The 21,835-nt window shown below is 38.0% G+C and overlaps 1 protein-coding gene across 1 annotated transcript in view; it reads right to left on the bottom strand.

Moving 5' to 3' along the window:
- Positions 1-21,165, bottom strand: part of LOC309508825 (uncharacterized protein) — a 37,072-nt gene extending 15,907 nt beyond the window's left edge. The window contains 43 exon segments of the mRNA XM_082183294.1: positions 1,605-1,662; positions 1,925-2,026; positions 5,917-5,933; positions 7,300-7,434; positions 7,531-7,627; positions 7,629-7,718; positions 7,720-7,754; positions 7,756-7,875; positions 7,978-8,274; positions 8,371-8,574; positions 8,663-8,971; positions 9,161-9,285; positions 9,366-9,531; positions 9,652-9,835; positions 10,000-10,196; positions 10,298-10,416; positions 10,509-10,635; positions 10,721-11,110; positions 11,187-11,277; positions 11,717-11,862; positions 11,948-12,124; positions 12,206-12,448; positions 12,533-12,788; positions 12,875-13,011; positions 15,266-15,389; positions 15,535-15,740; positions 15,820-15,899; positions 15,985-16,294; positions 16,406-16,576; positions 16,676-16,825; positions 16,982-17,100; positions 17,197-17,335; positions 17,813-17,916; positions 18,000-18,098; positions 18,180-18,243; positions 18,345-18,437; positions 18,793-18,901; positions 19,008-19,035; positions 19,125-19,281; positions 19,361-19,504; positions 19,588-19,800; positions 20,988-21,024; positions 21,119-21,165. Of these exon segments, the coding sequence (XP_082039420.1) occupies positions 1,605-1,662; positions 1,925-2,026; positions 5,917-5,933; positions 7,300-7,434; positions 7,531-7,627; positions 7,629-7,718; positions 7,720-7,754; positions 7,756-7,875; positions 7,978-8,274; positions 8,371-8,574; positions 8,663-8,971; positions 9,161-9,285; positions 9,366-9,531; positions 9,652-9,835; positions 10,000-10,196; positions 10,298-10,416; positions 10,509-10,635; positions 10,721-11,110; positions 11,187-11,277; positions 11,717-11,862; positions 11,948-12,124; positions 12,206-12,448; positions 12,533-12,788; positions 12,875-13,011; positions 15,266-15,389; positions 15,535-15,740; positions 15,820-15,899; positions 15,985-16,294; positions 16,406-16,576; positions 16,676-16,825; positions 16,982-17,100; positions 17,197-17,335; positions 17,813-17,916; positions 18,000-18,098; positions 18,180-18,243; positions 18,345-18,437; positions 18,793-18,901; positions 19,008-19,035; positions 19,125-19,281; positions 19,361-19,504; positions 19,588-19,788 (6,120 nt within the window). The 5' untranslated portion in view covers positions 19,789-19,800; positions 20,988-21,024; positions 21,119-21,165.
- Between the last annotated feature and the right edge of the window lie 670 nt (positions 21,166-21,835).

Raw genomic sequence — 21,835 nt, 5'->3', positions numbered from 1 at the left:
GTAATTCTTAGGCATTAAACAATGTCACTGATTAAACACAACAGTGACATTCTTGTAGTTTAATTGAGATACACAGTGGGGTTAAACACAAGCTATTATAGTTAATTATAACTAAAACCTTAATGAAAGATTTTCATTACTTGAAATGAACATTAACTGACTTTTTTTTTTTACTTTATTTCAGCTAGTTGGCAGCCAAGGCAACATGTCTCATTTTAATTTAGTTGTTAATTTAGTTAATTTAGTTTAGTGATGTACTAAAATAAAAATGAATTTTTTTTATTTATTTAAAACTTTAACTAACAGGCTTCCTACGCTTCTTGAATGTACTTTAAGTTCTTGAATTTCAAACACATGGATTCAAGGACTGGAAAGTATGTGAAAACAAACATAGGTCCTTGAAAGTGCTTGATTTAAACATGAACTACATTGTGTTAGAGTAGCATGGTGCTATTACAAAAATTGGCTTTTATGCAATGCCAAACCCAGTACAAAACAGCGCTACTGATTGGGAAGGAAGCGGGAAAAAACCTGAAAAAAAGCAGCGTGAGCATATAGATCGTGATCACATGCAGTCAGCCCTGCATGATGAACCCTTGAAAAGCATGGAGCTTTTTAACTAGCTCAGTGACAGGTAAGTGCACATTCAGTGATGCTTGTCTCAGTATTGAGCCATATGAAAATTGGTTTATCAAAGTTCCAACGAATAGCACTTAGTAAACCAGTGTTTAACAGCACAGCGCTGCTTTGTTTACAGAGGTTTATGGGGATACCAATATATTTCTGCTGTTCCATTAGATTTTTGCTAATGTCGAAAATTGTATTTTCAGAGCATTTCATTTTTGTTCAGACTAAAGGGACTGTCACACTAAACTTTTCGTTCCATTGATTTTCATTCATACGCATGGGAATGCGTCAGACCTCAAGCACAAGCTCGTCTGAAAAGTTTCGCATTTCACTGCATTCCGAAGTTCAAGTTTGGTGAACTCTGACCTGCAAATTTGCAATCAAATGTCGAAACACTTATATAGCGCTTTTCTCTGCACTCAAATCACTTTACATAGAAGATACTGGGGCGTTAGGACCCCCCTGGTTGCCTCACTAACACCTCTTCCAGCAGCAACCTAGTTTTTCTAGGAGGTCTCCCATCCAGGTACAAACCATGCTCAACCCTGTTAGCTTCAGTGGGCAACCAGTCTTGGGCTACAGGGTGATATGGTTACCCCAATCACCTCTGAGTTTTTGGGAAATGGCCAATGAAATTGGCTAGTGGAACTTGCATGCCTTGCCACTCGCCCGTACATATGGGTATAAAAGATGGTGGCATGCATCCTCTCATTAGGTTTGTGCTAAAGAGCCAAGACACTGTCCTGGTCATTTAGCGGGGTAGCTCAAGGTTGTGGCAGGAGGGACATAACGAGGGATACGATAGTAACCGAGACGCTCCCTTTCTGTCAGTCACGTTCAATGTTATGTCGACTGACATTAGGGGTCCCTATGGAAAGTGCCACAACCACTGAACTGTGTTACGAGTGTTGGCAATGCAGATGCTGGCAAGCTGTAGCGTGCTTGTTGGCAACTGCCCTCGCTAAGTCGTAACCTACCGAGCGCCCCATGTAAGCCAAAAAGTCCTCCATGCCTGACGGGATGGAATGGTCGGGGCTTACCATGGAGACAGTTGTTAGCACTTAAAGAACTGCACAAGGGTAGTTCCGAGCCGGAGTTGATACATTACCTGCGCACAGCTACCGACTTCGCTCTCCGGACAACCAAGGTCATGGCGCGGGCCCTCGGCTAGACGATGTCCACCTTGGTAGCCCAGGAATGGTACTTCTGGCTGAACCTTGCAGAGATGCGGGATGCCGACAAAGTGCACTTTCTCGATGCCCCCATCTCGCAAGGCAGCGTCTTAGATGACACTTACAGGACTTTGCCCGGCAGTTCTCGGCAGTCCAAAAGCAGACGGAGGCCATCAAACATCTTGCCCTGGTGTGATACCAATGGAATTCCCCCATGGCTTCTACACCTGCTCCAACGGCCCCACGGAGGACATCACCAGTCCCACTCTCAACCCCAGCACCACCACCGCGCTGCGTGGACATAATTGCCTGGCCCACCTCTGACAGAGATCCAGTGCCTGCCACGGTGGAAGAGCCAATGCTAGAAGGAGCAAAATGATCCATCCATCACCCCAGAGCCTGGATCTCAAGAGATGTCCAACCAGGTATGTCAGGGGGTCTGTGATCATTGCTGGTTAGCATCTCAGAGTGTTGGGTCAAACGGATGTTCTTTCAAGGTTTTGAGTTTTTTTTTTTTTTTAAGTAAATTTTTTTGTGCCATGTTACTTACAGGATTTTAGTGTTTAGCATGAGTACCTCATTAATTCCTTCACTCTGGATTAACAGGAGATCTGGAGAACCTTAACATCCTGTCTCTTTTCCCTTTAGCTGCCAGGTCCATCTCTTGCTATGACGAGGTGGAACATTCCGATCCACACTCTTCCCTGAGACGGAGGCAGTTCATTCTCAGCCCTTTGTTGCCTCAGCTCACCAAAAGGTCAATGACTTTGACCCATTGTGCATCATGACCATTGAGCAGGCTATTATTGGAGAATGAGGGGGTCTGTTTGTTTGTTTTGTCCACTAGAGGTCCCATGATGATTTTGACTGAATTGCTTAGTCATTTCTTCATTATCCCTTGTTCGAGCCAGCTGTATGATGTAGACAGAGAATACAGGTATTAATATTTTCACAATGTACTCCTATCTTTGTCTATCTATCTATATATCTATCTGAATTTGATTGTTGTCTGCACTAGAATACATTATGCTTCCTTTAGGGAAATTGGCATGACTTTTGACCTCTGCTCTACAAATGTTTATTTTTCCCTCACTCTCTTTCCCTGGTTTTTCTATTCCCCCTCAGCCACACACAAACACTGTGCTCCCTGCAGGAGAACATCCAACACATCTCTGAAGCACAGATAAAGGTAATGCAAAGCAATGATTTTATTTTTTATTTTTAGTTGCTCAGTGTTGTGATTGACAGGATTTTTTTTAAAAAATATCATATTTAATAAATACTGAATTAATATTGTTTCATATAATAAAAACAATCACATAATCATAATATGTGAGAACCATTAGAGATTGTCTCAATTGCTTGGGCTTGAGCATCAGATAAACTATCACATATCTGCAAAATGTAGTTACTCATATAAAACATTTAATTCATGCTTTAAAACCCAGTTAATGTGTCAGTAATTTGGCCAATGCCACCTAAATAAAAAGTTTTTTTGCCATTGTGTGAGCCACACTGGTCAAAATGTTTAAATGTATTTTCTCCATGGAAAATATTTGTTATAGACAAATTGTATGCGTTTTCTACTTTTTAGTTGACACCATCTGTTTTCTACACTATATGAGAATGTCAGTTTTGTCTAGCTGAATGCTCTTGTGTATCACACTGAGTTTTCTAGATGCAGATTTTATCAGTGGGTAAAATTTTACTAGGGAAAGTCAATACTGTAGTATACAAAAAGAAAATGTACATTAGGTGTCCTTTTATGCTATGTACTTCGATCAAAAATAAGTACAGTGTACTTATTGTGTTCCTTTTGTATTACAAAACACTTTTGCTATTATTGAGGTGGATATGGGTAAGGCTAGATTTAGTGGTATGGGTAGGTTTAAGGGGTAAGGGAAGGGTCAACAGTGTAATTATAGATTTAAATATAGCTGCAAGCTGCAATTAGTGGGGTTCAAGCGTTTATGTCGACCTGTTGGACTGACACCATAAAATATGCATGACAAAAAAATACTCTACAACACACAGAAAAGAAAGGCTTAAACAATAATACTTGATACACAATAAGCATGCTTACACACACATGCACACACATTTTGTTGTAGATACAGATATTTGAAATAAATGTTGGGTAACAAAATGTTTACCGCAAGTCTAACACCATTTTCAGGTTTCACATTACTCATAAGGTGGCACAATTGTCAAAACTGAGAGCTCAGTACAAATGAAGTGATAAACTTTTACAAAATGTGATTGTTAAAATAGTGATTTAATAATGTCTACATATGAATGCAAACGCAAAACCTGTGAAAAGAACTATATTAGAATGACAAAATTACGATTACAATCAGCAGAGGCAGCTCACTTTAATTTTAAAAATGTTTGTTTCCAACAATATTCTCCACAAAAGGAAGGCACATTTTCCATGTTAACTTCATTAAGCATACTTGCACACACAAAGATTAATATGTTTGCAATGTTATTGGGAAATTTTGTGAAAATATCTTTTAATGGCCATTAAGCATTTCACATATTTCTTTGAAAACTAATTATGTAAAACTGGATTTCTTATCCTAGTATTACAGTAGTATTATAGTATTACAGCCTTCATTTTCAGTTGAAATGGCTGATAGTTTAGAATTTACAAATCCTAAAAGTATGATTATTTTTCTATGTACATTTTCTTTTCTTTATTTTTTGGGGGGGTGGGTTAAATATGACTTATCTGTGAGTCTGATTCATTTATTTTGGTTAATAACTGAGAATGTATTTTGATAATATAATTAAGTAGGGGAGAGTGGGGCAAGTTGTCACAAGGGATATATCTCAGTAGCTTTTGGGTCACACATGTTAGTAGTGCTATCTATTTTGGTCTCAAAATACAAATTAAGACAAAACAATGTGTTAATTGTTTCCTCCAAACTACATTTCTAATATCATTCTTTGTAATGGCTTTTGGGTAAATAAGTTAATATAATAGACACTGGCTTACATTGAGATCAAAGTCAGTTGCATAATGGAAAGTTGTACTGTGTTCTCGGGAGTATTTTTCATAAACATATTGAGAGAGTTATACTCTCTCACATACAGTCTTTTCTCATTTGTTACTGTTAGTGTAATTACTAACACTTTACAATAAGGTTTAGTTCATTTATGCATTTGTTTATGCATTAGGTAACCTGAACTAACAATGAACAATGGTTTTACAGCATAGGTTAAAGTTAATTTCTGCATATACATTTTCTTTTTTCAAACATTTCACAAGTTAACAATGAAAGTAGTGTATTTAAACAAAGCATACATCAACATTTACATAAATTGATCACTTTTTTGTTCATGGTACTTAATGCATTAACAAGGTTAACGAGTTAATGGTTTTCCTGAGCAATACCAGTGGAAATGTTAAATACTTTTTTGAAGACTTTATGTGATAAAACCTACACTGAATTTAAGGAATAAAAAGTTGTGACATCTTGCCCCATCCTGCTTTACATGGACACCTAGCAAGTATGCTTTATATGATATTTAATGGTGGTGCTGCTCTCAAGTGGTGGTGACTGACTATTGCAGCTCTCACATTCGCAGCATTGTGGAGGATACTTTAGGTTTAGAATGAATATATTGCCAACATAATTGATTCATTATACATTATACAACATAATAGATTCATGTGCACTTTAAATCATAATGTCTTAATTTCATTTTATTCCCTAAGGATGAGCTGTGTTAAAACATACAGTGTATTGGTCAGTGGCTTACAGCTTAATGTGCATTATGTGGTTTGGATTAGTTTGGTAAAACTGGTAAACACCCTGTTTCTTTGTATGGTTGACCCTACTTCAAATGACAATTTTTAAAGAACATTTCGAGTTTACTTTCAATCAGATCTTAGACTAGACAGCCTTGTCTGTGGCACATAGAGTACATTCAGGCAACTGATTTACTGTTGTGTTCAGGATCATGTTGGGATATTGCAATGTCTACATAAAAAATAAAATAAAAAGACAAAAGAAGTAGAGGTATTCATTTTTATGTCTGCTTTATTCTACGGAACTACAGAAGAGATCGTCACAGCAATCCATGTTTAGAGACATCCATCTAATATTTTCACTCCTCATCAGCCCCCTTCTGTTAAAAGGAAAAGGTCAAAAGAATGTTAAAGTTTACCTGATCAAGTTCAAAATGGCTTAAACTCTACACAGCTAATCGACATGGATGGTATTTTTTTAGGGCTGTCATGAATCCTTGATTCCATTTGAGTACTCGATTTTAAAAGAAATCCTTGAGTGCAATTTACCCGTGTCGATTAACCAGCGAAATATACTGTAAGTGGTGCCTTTCCAAGGATGAGAATCCATGATCCGTGTTATTAGACCGTTTTCTAAGGCTGCATGATGTATTAAAACCCTTTAAAAACTATACTACAGCATAGCCCTTGCTCTGAGTTTGGATGTTTTGATGTCCACATATTCGTGTTCAAGAAATTACAGTATAGCATTTCTATCAAAGAAGTGCCGGAATATTGAATATTAAATATTAAGTAAACATTTAAACCAAATATTTTTTGCCTCATTATTATTATTATTATTATTATTATATAGCCTGGAAATCCAGACCTAAATCTAAAAGATGAATGGTCTGGCGTCGACTAATGAAAATCGCCTAGCTCGAGGGGCGGCACCAAGCGTGCATTTGAAAATCTCACTGCACGCAATTGGATAACACTATGACCAATCACAACAATAAACCCCAGCTACCAGCGGAGCTAACTGGTAGATTATACTCTTACCGTATCCGGACGGCAAAACAGAAAAAACATCCTTCTTGCAAAGGAACGATTCGAGCGACGTCTCCTGTTCCTGTTTTAGATAAAAAGCCAAGTCTAACTCGTTCATTGTAGTGGCCAAAGCCGTTTCAAACAGCTGGTGTTCATCCATAGCCATCTTGCAATGTTTACTAATGACTTCGACGTCACAGCGCCGTCGTCATCTGTTTAGCTCGCCTCTGGCCCGCCTATATCAGATAACCCGATGTGATTGGTGCAGCTCAGATCGAGGGGCATATTTAAATTTGCATCATTACTCGACACCAGAGTAACTCGCTGAGCAAATTCAACTTGTGCTCTCGCGAGAACTCTGGATTATCAGGGTAATTATTATATGTATTTTAAGTCATTTTAAAGGCGTAGGTCTTTGCTTAGGTCTATTTTTTATTATCACAAAAAAAAAAAAGCAGATTAATCGTCAAAATAATCTACCGCTTACTCGTTTTCCAAAATAATCGTTAGTGACAGCCCTAAGTTCTTTTTTTTTTTTTTTACAGTAGCCCCACTTTTTAAATAGCAAAATGCATTTTATCAAGTGTAGTTCTTGAAACTACTTGCTATTCATATCTTGACCTATCAAGTCAATGTAACTGTGACCATTTATTTGTGAATTTTCTGAGGTTTTTATTTTTGTGACCAAAATCACTTGTTTTAAGTGCCTACTCTTACCTTGGATCCTGAATCACGGCTCTTGGCTCTCAGCTTGTTGACCTGAGATTCAGCAATATCAGCCCTCTCCTCTGCCTCATCCAGCTCATGCTGCAGCTTACGAAACTTGCCCAGATTGGAATTGGCTTGTTCTTCCTAAAGATTACACAGAATAGGATTTGTGAAAATTAAAAGATACAATTAGTACAGAAGTCGTATAATATGATGGCACCAGTGGGGGAAAATACTCACCGCCTCCTCAGCAGATCTCTTGTAGGATTTGACCTTCAGCTGGAGTTTGTCCACCAGATCCTGCAGGCGAGCCAGATTTTTTCGGTCTTCCTCAGTCTATGCAAAGCAAAAATGTTTTTAGTATATACAATATACATTTAAATAATGTAAGACAGCACTTTATGTTTTTTTTTTTTTTCAAAAAATAACATGATCAAATTAACCAGGCGCAAAATTGTTAGTAGACAACATTTTTCCTACCTGGTAGGTGAGCTCCTTGATGCGTCTCTCATATTTACGAATCCCCTTGACTGAATCACTGGCCTTTTTCTGTTCTATCTCCACCTCACTTTCCAGCTCTCTCACCTAACAGATGTGTAACAATTTTAGTATAAAAAATGTAAAGTTAAAAGAAGGCATTTAGCAGAAAACACTGTGTATTTGTTCCTAAAAACATCAGCAACTTACTCTGGATTCCAGTTTCTGGACCTGCTTCTTGCCTCCCTTCATGGCGATCTGCTCAGCCTCATCCAGACGGTGCTGCAGGTCCTTGATGGTCTGGTCCATGTTCTTCTTCATGCGCTCCAGATGAGCACTGGTGTCCTGCTCCTTCTTCAGCTCCTCTGCCATCATGGCAGCATCAGTGATGGCCTTCTTGGCTTTTTCCTCAGCATTCCTGCACTCCTGCACTGCCTCCTCTACCTCAGTCTGAAGCTGAGTATTATCTCCCTCCAGCTTCTTCTTCTGATTCAGCAGGCTGGTGTTCTGAACATGGACAATATTGACATTCATATAGTCTTTTGATTATATTGTGTACTAAGAGGCTTTATTTTGCATAGTATTAGTACAGATGTGTCATACCTGAGAATGCAGGAGCTGAACTCTCTCACTGACATCCAGCAGTTCCTGCTCAGCCAGTTTCCTTCCTCTCTCAGTTTGTTCCACCATGGATCTCAGCTCATCCAGTTCAGCCTGCAGCAGATTGTTGCGTCTCTCCACAATGGCGATGTTCTCCTTGAGATCATCATTACCACGAAGAGCGTCATCTAGTTGCAGTTGGGCATCCTGTAAAGTACAAGTTTTACAAATGAAAAGACTGAAGAACTATGTTCACCTAATCATTATAAAATCTTGATTTGAAGATTCTTCATACTTTGAGATGTCCATGAAGACCCTTGAGTTGTTTCTGGGCTTCTGATGCCTGTCTGTTAGCCTGGCTGAGCTGAATCTCCATCTCATTGAGGTCTCCCTCCATCTTCTTCTTTAATCTGAAAGCTTCATTCCTGCTGCGAGTCTCTGATTCCAGTGAGCTTTGCAGGGTATCCACCACTCTCTGCTGGTTCCTCTTGGTCTGCTCCATCTCTTCATCTTTCTCTGTCAGCTTACGTTCAATATCAGCTTTGACCTGATTGAACTCCAGCTGAGCTCTAAGTATCTTGCCTTCCTCATGTTCAAGGGAACCCTATGAAAAGTAAAATGGGTGTTTGTTATAATGGAGATTTAAAGTTTTTGTTTAGCCCTGTGTTGTGGGGTGGGAAGTGACCTCTCTTAAAATAATCTGGAATGATCAATTGCTTTAAACAACAGCTTGATTTAAATCAAAGAGTTGTCCAATGAATAAGAACTTTGGGGAAAATGGTTGTTCTTTTACCTCAGCCTCCTCGAGAGCAGTTTGTATCTCTTGTTTCTCCTGCTCCAGTTGTTTTCGTAGTTTCTCCAGCTCATGAATATTCTTCCCACTCTCACCAAGTTGCTCAGTGAGGTCAGAAATTTCCTCTGTGCAATAGAAATAACATGTGAGCTCACAAATACAAGCAATTAAAGTAATGATTTGGAGTTGTAAAAACCACTCTTACCTTGGAGATTCTTGTTCTCCCTCTTCATGCTCTCCAGGTGGTCCAATGACTCCTCATATGAGTTTTTCAATTTAAAGAGTTCAGTGCTCAGAGATCTAGCTTCTTTTTGGGCACTTTCCAGTTCAGTTTGGGACTCCTCATACTTCTGCTTCCACTCAGCCAGGACCTGGGTTCAATTTTACAAGGCCAAATGGTCAATGAGAGCAGTGCAGTTTGCTGGTATTTTGTTTTGTAAATATATGGCACATTTTACCAGCTAATAACAAAATGTACTTTCTCTCCTTACTTTATCAAAGTTTCTTTGCTTCTTGTCCAGAGCAGCAGCAGCAGCATTGGATCTCTCAACATCCACCATGAGATCTTCAATCTCATTCTGCAGCCTGTGCTTGGTCTTCTCCAAAGAGGAGCATTTAGCATTAACAGCTTCCACAGCTTCTTCTGCATCTTGCAAACGCTGAGCCAGTTTCTTCCTGTAATAATTCAAATACAAAGGATAGTAAACATCAGAAGTAGCATTCATTAAACTGTATTTAAACGTGTTTAAAAGGCCACAAAGTATAGTAGAAAATTCAGAAAAGTGTCTCATCACTAAAGACCAAACTCTTTTAACATTTAAATGTTGTTTGTTTCTTACTTTGCTTCCTCCAGCTCCTCAGTCCTCTGGATGGCATCAGTTTCATACTTGGTTCTCCACTGAGCCACTTCAGAGTTTGCCTTGGACATACTACGCTGTAGCTCAGCCTTGGCTTCTTGCTCCTCCTCATATTGCTCCCTCAGCAGATCAGCATCATGACGAGCAGACTGAACTGCATGGGCCAGGGCATTCTTAGCCTAAAGACAAACAAATATTTGCAGCCAGTTGTTTATTATTACAATAGTGAATTTTTATGTCTTTAGCAAAAAATTTAGACTTAGAAGGAGATTTTGAAAACCTTGATTTCTTCTTCAAGCTGTCTCTTGAGGTCTTCAATTTGCTGAGTGCTGGACTGCTTGCCTCTGGTTAACTGAGACACCAGGGAGTCTTTCTCCTCAAGCTGTCTGGCAAGTTCACCTAAAATGCAATATTTAAAAACAAAAATTGACTTTTTTCCAAGCATCACTATGGTACAGTTGGTAACATAAGACAATATTTTGTGTTCTTACCATTTTCAGTTTGCAGCTTGGCTTTTTGCATGGTGAAATCATTGATAGTGCGCTGACCTTCCTCAGCCTTGGTTCTGTACTCACTCATCTGGTCTTCCAGAGTTCTGCACATTTTCTCCAGGTTTGTCTTTGAGGATAAATTATATCGTAGTTGATTGCTTTATTTGACAACACATAATTTATAGACTCTAAGCGTAATTTCTCTCACTCACCTTTGCCTTTGCAAGCTGCTCCATGTTGGAGACCACATCATCCAGTTCCAGTTTGAGTTCACTCTTCTCTTTCTCCAGCTTCTGCTTCACTCTCTGGAGGTTGTCAATCTGCTCTCCCAGATCAGCCACACTGTCTGCATGTTTCTTCCTCAGTGAAGCAGCAGTGGCCTCATGTTGCAGAGTGGACTCTTCAAGGTCTCTGCGCAGTTTCTGGAACTCAGCTTCACGTTTCTTGTTCATCTCAATCTGGGAAGCAGTGGCTCCACCAGCCTCCTCCAACCTCTCACTGATCTCCTCCAGTTCTCTGGAGAGATCAGCTCTCTGTTTCTCAACTTTAGCACGGGCAGCTCTCTCAGCCTCCAGCTCTTCCTCAAGTTCTTCAATTCGGGCCTGGTAATGTGCATAAATTAAAAATTTAGGTTATATATCCAAATGTCTTATTAAGACTTATTAAGACAAAGTTTACCTGCAACTCTTTCAGTTTTTTCTGGAGTTGGGACTCCAAAGCTTGTCCATCTTCAATCTTGCTATTGAGCTGGCTTATTTCAAAGTCCTTTCTGCCAAGTAAACAGGATGACACATGAATGGTTACATGAAATTTCAAATTACAATATCAGGTAACACTTTACAATAAGATCCCATTAGTTAACGTTAGATAATGTATTAAACAACATTAACTAACAATTAACAATACATTTGTCACAGTATTTTTTTTCAACTTTGTTAACATTAATTCATTAAAAGAAAACTTTTCACTGTTAGCTTGTGAGCTCAGGCCCATTTAATAATATTAACAGTATTAACAATATTGCATTTTAATTATGTTAGTAAATGTTTAAATTTACATTAAGTAAGATTAATAAATGCAAGTATTTTTCAATATTATTTCATGTTAAATAATATAGTTAACTGAAGTCAAATGGAAATGTATTAACCAAATATTTTCTTTAATATTAAAATTGGATTTTATATTTTATAGTATATAATATATATTACTTCTTTATCCGCTCCTCCATCTGCTGCTTATCATTTTCCAAATCCATCACATTCTCTTGAGTCAACTTCAAGTCCCCCTCAAGTTTTCTTTTAGCTCTCTCAAGATCCATGCGAATTTTCTTTTCTTGTTCCAGAGAACCTTCAAGCTAAATTTCATCCCAAAAAATGTTTACGCAATTACTTTATAAAGCTTCTCAGTTTAATTCTAGTGTTGTGTTTTCTGGCTCTTACATCATCCACTTGTTGCTCCAGTTTGGTTTTTGCTTTAGTGAGTGTGTTGACTTTGTCTTCCTCACTCTGGAGGTCATCCAGCGTTTGCTGATGGGCCTCCTGAAGAGCTTTCTTTTCCTTGGTCAGTTTAGCGATGATCTCATCCAAAGCTGCCATCTCTTCTGTCAGGTTTTTAACCTGTAGAAAGTTGTCATTGTATCAAGGGACTCTTAACACACAATTCTAACATCACTAACAGGTTCAGTGTTGAAAACTAACCTTGTTCTCAGTGGCATGTTTCTCTTTCTCTACTTTGGCCAGAGTGAGCTCAAGATCATCAATGTCTTTCTTGAGTTCAGAGCATTCATCCTCCAGCTTTCGTTTCTTTGCAGTCAGCTCAGAATTCATTTCCTCTTCATCCTCCAGTCTCTCAGTCAGCTCTTTGAGTTTGGCCTCAAGCTGGATCTTGCTCTTGATCAGACCCTCACATCTCTCCTCAGCATCTGTTAGATTATCTTGCTCCTATCAACATGAGAAAAAAAAGGAAAACTTGTTTTATTTTCTGACCTGTGAAAAGTGCAAGGTTGTATTCCCATGTGAACTTACAGACTGCACTGCAAGCTGCAGGTCGTTCTTCTCTTGGAGAAGAGAAACCATCTTTTCCTCAAGCTCCTTTCTGCGGGCTTCAGATTTGGCATAAGCCTCCTTCAACTTGGTGAATTCCTCCTTCATGTTGGCCATTTCTTTCTCAGTCTCTGCACTTTTCAGCAGAGGCTTGATCTTGAAGTAGAGCTTCATCCAGGGCCAATTCTTGACACCCATGAAAGCACGTACATTCCACTGGATCACCAACAAAGAATCTCTGTAGATATTAAAAAAGAATATTCAGTCTTGCATTATAAATGTAACTTGGAGAATATGTTAAAGATTGAAAAGCTAAAATCTAACCTTCTTTCCACAATTTTCTGGAACTCAACTCTTGATAGAAAACCACGAGCCCTGGCCTGAATTCCAGTTATAATAAGTGCAAGACGGTCATCTCGCATCTCTTCAAGAGCACCCAGAAGACCAGCCTTAAAAAATACCTAAATAGTAAAGAATTTTGCGTCAAAAAGGATGACAATGGAAAAGTGGTTTTGTCAAAAGTTCATGTTAACCCTCTGAGGTCGAGAAACGCGCCGACGCGTTTTGCTGGATTTTTTTCACATAGCAGCAACATAAACTTAAATTACTCCGTCATTTATGGTTATACAGAAAAAAGAAATATAAAAAAATAATCTGTGATATTTCTACTTTTGTATGTGTCCACTTACAATAAAATCAAAACATTGTGCTTTTGTAAAATAAAGAAAATAAACAGGGTGTGCGTTCTGCCTCTCCGTCGCGGTGAACTTTTTTTTCTTGAGCACGTCTATAAACTGAAACAAAACTCAGCGAATACTTCTCACACATTTATGAGCCATACACCTTTATACACATTTAAGTGTGTACTTTTAAATGATCGGATTCAAACTGAAAACAAATATTCTCTGTTTAAGTAATTTGTATAAAACCAACAGGATGTCCAGTATCTCAAACGCTTGCTAATTACTTTTTAATTCGACACGCCCACTCGCGCAAAAGTGATTCACATGCAAATATCCACATGGGACGCGAACGCCCTCGTTACCTCAAACACAAAACACCAAAACACTTCACAAGTCTCTGCTTTTCGTCGAGTTTGGAAGACACGTCTGAGCTTACATTGGATTTACCCCCAGAAGAAGAAGAACACGATTTGAAGACAAGAAAGATGTAAGGTAAGAAATTCTTACTTATTAGTTTATGGTATTGTTGCATAAACTTCACATTGCAGTTGAACTGTTGCTAGATACTGTATATGGTGAATATTATACTATTTAGACCCCTGTTTCCTGATAAATACTGTTTGTGGATATCTGCTCAAACATAGATATGTATAACCATAATGTTTAATATTTTGGAGCGCGATGGCGTTTGAATGTATCATATTTTGGAGCGCGCTGTGGGTTTGAGTATCATATTTTGGAGCGCGCTGTGGGTTTGAATGCATCATATTTTGGAGCGCGCTGTGGGTTTTAATGTATCATATTTTGGAGCGCGCTGTGGGTTTTAATGTATCATATTTTGGAGCGCGATTGCGTTTGAAAGGAAAAATGCACCAAACATTAGGCTTTATGTTTTTACTATTATCTCATTTCATATCATCATAACGAATGGAAACATTTGAAGTAACATATGATAATCAATATATTTTTCTCTAGCGTAGTTGTTCTTGAAATCTTTTGGAAGATTTAATTTATTGTTATTATTATTTTATGCAGCACTGCGTAGCCTATGCCTACAAGGCACAACAAACCTGGTGTTCATTATATATTGTTGGAAACGTGTGTGTGTGTGTGTATTCTGTGAATTTTAAAAAGAAATTTTAACCAGAAAAATCTAAAATCTATTCCCAAAATTGTGCAGCCCTATAGTTTCTCTTGATATCATTATGTTCACAGTTTTTTCTTTTTTTTTTTCTTTCAGGGACCAGATGCAACTGAGTCCTGCTGACTTCAACATTCACATGAGTCTCTGTACATGAACATGGTAAAGTGAAAATCAAGCACCTTGGAAATGAAAGGTATGTACAATGTTTTTAGGAATGGCACAAAGGTCTCTGTCTTTGGATCATTGTTTTCAATGTGCTCTTTTGTCATTTGTATTTTTGGATTGTGTTGTGCTGTAAATAAATCCAAACAATCTAAAAGCCATTCTTTTTTAAATCTCCTCATTCTTTGTGCAAGGTTGCTCTGAATGACAGGGCCTGATCGCTCCTAATAGGGCAGTTAGGGGAGTGTCTTTGTCTTTCTCAGGTGTTAAAAGCTTACATATTCATGAGATGATCACGCCTCTTCGCATATGGCTTTGTCACACAAAACACGTCTTAGAAATTTTAAATCAATATATTGTCTTATCTGAATGAGCAGTCAGGGTGATTTTCACATAGTTTTGGAGCAAATATTCTAGGCTATGTCATACAATTTTCAAAAGTCTTGTGAAGAAATAATCAGTATGGGTTTCATGGCCTTATTTCAGTGAGAATTTTTTTTTGTATTTTCACAAACCACGCATAAATGTCATTATCTCAAAACTACAAACTTTTACATACATGCTGCTGATATATTATTGTAGCAGAGTTTGTGCTGAATACAGTGTAATCAGACTTTAGCCATGAAAATGTCACTAGTAACAGAAAAAAACAAATGTCAGAGCATGTCAGAACACCTCCATGGCCCAGAAAACAGCTCAGACCCCAGAGGGTTAATATAATAATACCTTTGTATGTCCTAACTTGTACTGGTTGTGATCGATGTCCAGAGAGCCCAAAAGTTTTTCTGCACCCTTCTTGTTATCAATAAACTGTCCCTCAGGGATAGCAGCAGGATTTAGGATGCGGTATCTACCAAAAAAACGACACACATTAACAATTATATTATATGTATTTATTTTTTTTCTAGCAAATGATTACATTTACAACTTGCAATAACTTGGAGTCGTACATAATTATTTTGTAAGACATAAAAGTCATTTGGTTTCATACTAACCGTTGTTTGAAATCTCCATACAGGATCCTGTTGGGGAATCCCTTTCTGCAGATCCTGATGCCCTCCAGCACACCGTTACAGCGCAGCTGGTGCATGACCAGAGGATTCTCCATCGCCCCAGGAGTCTTAGTCTCATTGGGGATGAGGCAGCGAACAAAGTGAGGGTGAGTTGACCTCAAGTTGGTCATCAGTTTGTTCAAGTTCTCCTGTTGGTAGACCATAGAGGATTTACATTTATATGTGATAAAACCTTGTGAGACAAAACAGTGTTACAATATTTCGTACCCTATGAAGGGCTGACACTGTCTGGAAGGAAGAACCCTTCTTTTTGCTACCTTTGGCAGCCTTTCCTCCAGAATCCGCAGCTGTGAAATAAATTATTTTTGTTATTATTAAACAGTAAAAGTAGTGCTTATTATATTTTCATGTCACACTTCAGTGTGTACTAACCTGATTCAGAACCAGCGTAATTAGCAAACAGAATAGACAACAGCTTAAGAGTTGACTTCTGGAACAACCCTACAACCGTCTCATTGAGAGGGTCCTTGTTCTTCACCAGCCAGTTTGAAATGTTGTAGTCCACAGTACCAGCATAGTGAGCGAGGCCAAAATGGGCTTCTGGTCTGCCCTTGACAATCCTAGGCTTCTGGAAGTTTGGATTTTTCCCCAAATGGTTGTCATAAAGCTTAGCTTTAAATGTTGCATCACTGGCTTTGGGGAACATGCACTCCTCTTCAAGGATGGACATGATACCCATGGGCTACAATGAATTGTAGATCGTGGAAGTCAATATATTAGTTTGCCACAGGAGTATACTGAAACTAATTATTTTTCCCCTCACAGTATAATCAGCAACATTATATTCACCCACCTTCTCAATAAGCTCAATACATGCTGCCAAGTCCATGCCAAAGTCAATAAACTCCCACTCAATGCCCTCCTTCTTGTATTCCTCTTGCTCCAGCACAAACATGTGGTGGTTAAAGAACTGCTGCAACTTCTCATTAGTGAAGTTGATGCACAGCTGCTCAAAGGTGTTGAACTGCAGGTGGAATATATTGTATAATCACAATGGTCAAACAGGTTGCACTGCTTCTTGGATTTGTTCTTAAATAACAATAATAAGTTGATTTCAGCTTACATCAAAAATCTCAAATCCAGCAATGTCCAGCACACCAATGAAGTACTGGCGAGGCTGTTTTGTGTCCAGGGATTGGTTGATTCTCACAACCATCCAGAGGAACATCTTCTCGTACACTGACTTTGCCAGAGCACCAATAGAGTAGTACACCTAATAAAGAAAAGATTGAATTTTGCAGAATTTGACACATTGCAAACTAGAGAGAGATTTTTCAGATACTTGAAAGATTTTGTTTGTATGTCTTGGAAAGCAAACTATGATGTTGAAAACTGTAATGCCCATTAGATTATTATTTTCATTCATTACCTGCTGGACACTCTGTCCCTTGGTGACCCACTCATTTCCTACTTTGACTCTTGGGTGACACAAACCCTTGATCAAGTCAGCTGAATTTAGGCCCATTAGGTATGAGACTTTGTCAGCATCTACATGTTAAAAAAGAATACAGAGCTAAGAATATATATACAACATGTCTTAGACTTTTTTTCCCTTATGAAACTGAGATTCCAAGTTATACTGACCCTCAGTCCCATCAGCCTCGGCCTGTTCCTCTCTTTGCTTCTGTTTGAACTTCATGTTGCCATAGTGCATGACGGCGCCAGTCAGCTTGTAGATGCTGTTCTTTTCTTCATGGGTGAAGCCCAACACATCGAACGCTTCCTACAGCAAATGTATGGAGCATGTTAAATTTCATGGCAATTGTTTCATGTTCTTCTTTTTGGCAAGTACATTAAATGTCTTTCTTTATACTTTTTATAGAATAGACTGGCCAAGAGAATAAATTATTCTCTTTCAAGTCGTTCTAAACCTGTATGACTTCTTCTGTGGAACACAAAAGTAGAGCATGTTCACGCTGTTCTTTTCCTCACACAATCACATGACTTTAGAAAAACATGTTGTATGGACCTTTTATGATGCTTTTTTATACTTATTGACAGCCCCTGATTATTATATGCTTTTATTGTACGGAAACCAGACAAATTATCAATTCATGTTCCACAGCAGAAACGCAGTCATACGAGTTGTCAAATGTGCTAATGATCACTAAATTGCAAATGCTGGGTGGACTATTACTTATAATATTTTATAATGTGGTATCTTGTATTGTAAGCGGCCTATGTTTTGACAAACACCCACATCAGTGGCCATCAGCTCGTCACCGTCATCAATAGAAGCCACTTGTGTTTCTCCTTGGGAGATGAAAGCGTAGTCATAGGGGTTGTTGGTGATGAGGAGCATCTCTAAGTAGAAATGGCAACATAGATCAGAAAAGATTCTTCTAAATAGAGATGGCAATATTAATAGATATGATAGGTAAGTTTACCAAGCAGTTCTGGTCTTCTTTGGGACAGAATCTGATAGAAGATGTGGTAGTCTCTCTCAGCCTTGAGCTGATAAGTGACACGAGACTTCTCCAGCAGATCTAAATGATTTGATGAATGTCAAAACAGTTACACATTTCATCAATGTGTGATTTGTTGGAATGATGTTGGGCAGTACTTACAAGTCTCAATGTCAGCAGAAGATAACTTTCCACTGACGCCAAAATGGATACGGATAAATTTACCCTGTAAATAAAGCAATAAATTATATAATACATAACATGCTCACGTAACATATCATGAAAACCAATATAGAATAACAACACCAATGTAAAAACCCCACTTACAAATCTGGAGGAGTTGTCATTTCTGATGGTCTTGGCGTTACCGAAAGCCTCCAGAGCAGGATTACACTGGATGATTTGATCCTCCAGAGTACCCTGAGAATCATATTTTAATAACTAAGTGTGTAAAAAATTTGATGTATCTACTTTTCAGTTAACAGTCATGCATTTTTTCTGACATTTATGTTGTCTTGTAATGATAATAATAATCCATAGAGAACCTAAGTCACAGTAGTAAAAAAATAATGTAAACCATCAAAAACATTTTTGTTTTCTTCATGTAAATGCATTGCAATATGGTCCAAGTAAGGGAGTATCAAATTATGACAATTTTAGACTCCAATATTTAATATATGAAAGACATCATTAATTAAGTAATTATTTTTTGAATGCTATGCTATATGGAAGGTATATTCATCCATAATGAGCCATTTTTGAGGAAATTAAGCACCTTTTTCTCCATTGATGGATCCTTCTTGCCAGGCGATGCTGCTGCAATGCTCGCAAAATACTGGATTACTCTTTTAGTGTTCACAGTCTTTCCAGCACCGGATTCTCCACTTAGAATAAAAATGTATAATTAAAAGACTGATAAAATGCAGCATGAAAAAAAAAATATTGGTGAAAGTAGGAATATTATGCTATGACATCATATGAATTACGTACGTGATCAGGACAGACTGGTTTTCTCTGTCTGTGAGGGAACAAAATATAAGAAACTTAGCATTTGAAATTGCATTAGAAATTGGATCTCTAAAAAATTACTGCAAGTCAGATCATCACCCGACAGCATGTACTGGTAGGCATTGTCTGAGATGGAGAAGATGTGTGGAGGGGCCTCAGTTCGTTTCTTTCCTCTATAGGCAACAACGACTTCCTGGTTGTACACTGGCAGCCACTTGTAGGGGTTCACAGTGACACAGAAGAGCCCAGAGTAGGTCTGTAAGAGATTCACAGAAGGTTTAGATCTACTCATCCACGATAAAGAGAACGTGTGAGTGTTTTAAAACTCGACTCACGTAGATCATCCAGGCTGCGTAACGCTCTTTGAGGTTAAACAGCACAGCGGGCTCGTGCAGGAAGGTGAACATCGCCATGTCCTCAATTTTATCAAACTTTGGCGGGTTCTGGGGGTGAACATCAATCTCCTTCACAGTTACTGTCTGTGGATAACACACAAAAATGTTTTGACAGTCACACTGTACTTCTGTCTACAATCTACAACAATGCAGAGATTAGATCTTACCTTCCCGAATTCAGTGTCAACAGTGACTTTGTCACCGTCTCTACTGGTGATGGAGGCTTTGACGTACTCAACCTCAGGGTCGGGCACAAAGCATTCTTTCTTCATGTCGAAAGGGCGAGTTTGGGCCTCCAGACGCTCCTTGTCTGACTTTCGTAAGAACGGGGCAGCTGGCCCGAACTCTGCCATCACAGCATCCCCCATCTTTCAATCAGTCTGAGAAATATGACAAAATTCTCTTCAATTAAAACTTGTTTATAATTAAAAACTATATTGGAAAAATAATAATAAATAAAATAAAATTATTTATAAAAAATAATAATATTTCTAATTATTTCAGGGTGTCCGCGGGGTCTTAAAAGTATTAAAAGTTGATAAACTCGGCTCACTCGGGATACAGCTGCTGTTACCTGTCGTGAATGCAGTGATGGGCAGCTGTCATCTCATTCGATTGATGTTTGGATTTCATGTGATTTCTCATTGTAATGGTGATATTATGATAACTCAGTATCATTAATTAATGTGATTAAGAGTAATTAAATTTTGTAATATCATTTAGTAAGATCATTTTCATCCAAGTAATTCCAAACTTCGCAAGGCAGACAACGACATTATGTGATCAAATACAATCAACACGCTCCACAGCGCCACCCAGTGCATCTAATTATAACTTTGAGCTAGTGCTTGGATTTATCATGGATTCACGGCATTTACGGCCAGCAAAGCAAAGTAGTAAAATTCAAATAGTATTTTATTTTTCTAATAATAATTACAGATTGAATATTCGTGCACACCCCTAGTACTGACACTCTGTGTTTGAAAGACTTGCTCTGGTGCATCAAATGAAGCACTCCGTAATCACAGGTAAACTGTCTGACCAGTCAGGTGTTTGTTTGAGAAGTGTACCACAAAAGAGCTATTATTTGCAGACAGTTATAAGAGTTGATTTTACAAATACATCTTTTAAATATACTGTGTGAACGCGAGGTTTATTTTCTCACTTCCATACGTTTTTTTCAATTGTTTTGTTTATTGGTCTAATCTGGTTTCTGGTTTCTCTTTCTAATAAACCTTGCATTGGGTTAGTCACTCAGTGAATTCTCTTGTGCTTCATTTCCACCTTTCTGAATTATGTTGCATTGATAAGGAGTTATCTCAAACTACGACTGTTTAGTTGTGCTATCTTACAATCAATATATAGTAAATGTAAGGTTTCGCCTATGTAACGGCTAAAACTTGAAGTGGCGATGGGGTCTTAAAATGTATGGAAGGGGTCTCAAAAAAGTAATAAATTTAACTTCATGATTCCTGTATATACCCTGTATTTATTGGTCTTTAAACTGACAAAAATATTGCATACGCATGCACACACATACGTTAACCTTTATAAAAGCATGCCTTACCAGATGAAATCCAAACCCAAGAAAGTCCAAGTCCTTTCAATAAAAAAGAAATATCATTAATGAGAAGTCATCTTATTCTATTGTTCAGTCCACATGAACAATTTAATCTAAATTATATGCACTCTTACCTTTAGATTGCACAATGATGTGAGCTTGCAACGTTGTGCTGTAAAGTATCTCTTTATATAAAGGCACAATGAGTGTGACGTTGACCATCTGTATTTGGTTCGGGTCACTTATGTGTGTGTTGCTCTTTTTGGAGTCACAGTAGTTTGGCATGTGGTGTATGGCGGTAGTGCGAAAGTATGAGAAAGGATTTAAATCACAATGATGCTATTTTTGTCCCATATGTATATCTTCTTTTTTAAAGATATACTGAAATTTACACCTTCACTTTCATATTTTGTGATTAGTTTCATAGTGCATTTTTTTTTTTTTTATGTTCCTAAAGCATAGAGGTAGAGACTCTTGTATATAATGTATCTTAACCATAGTTAAACATTTACACAAACTTTTTTTAATAAAATTGTACAAAGCTTAATTTGTCAGTTAGATTCCAGCAATAATGTGCTAGGATGCTTTTCTAGAACTGTGTGTCATTTTCTGTCCTCAAAGATAGACAGGCATGCACTGGGAATTTCACAGGTTTATCTTTGTGCTCAAGGATAAAGACAAGGTAACAATGCCTCACGCGCAAGACGGCTGTCACGGAACAGTAAAATTGTCAGTAGACAGCTGTAACGGGAACAATGTATGTCTGCAGTTGCGACCTTTTGTTCTCGCCTAATGCAGAGACAGCTGCAACTCTTGCTTGTTCTTGTTTGTTCCTATGACCTTTCTTGATTTCC

This window comes from Leuciscus leuciscus (assembly GCF_965113295.1).
Source record: "Leuciscus leuciscus genome assembly, chromosome: 11".
Taxonomy (NCBI): Eukaryota; Metazoa; Chordata; class Actinopteri; order Cypriniformes; family Leuciscidae; genus Leuciscus; species Leuciscus leuciscus.
The sequence above is the reverse complement of the archived record's forward strand: the minus strand, read 5'-3'. Positions and strand labels throughout refer to the sequence as shown.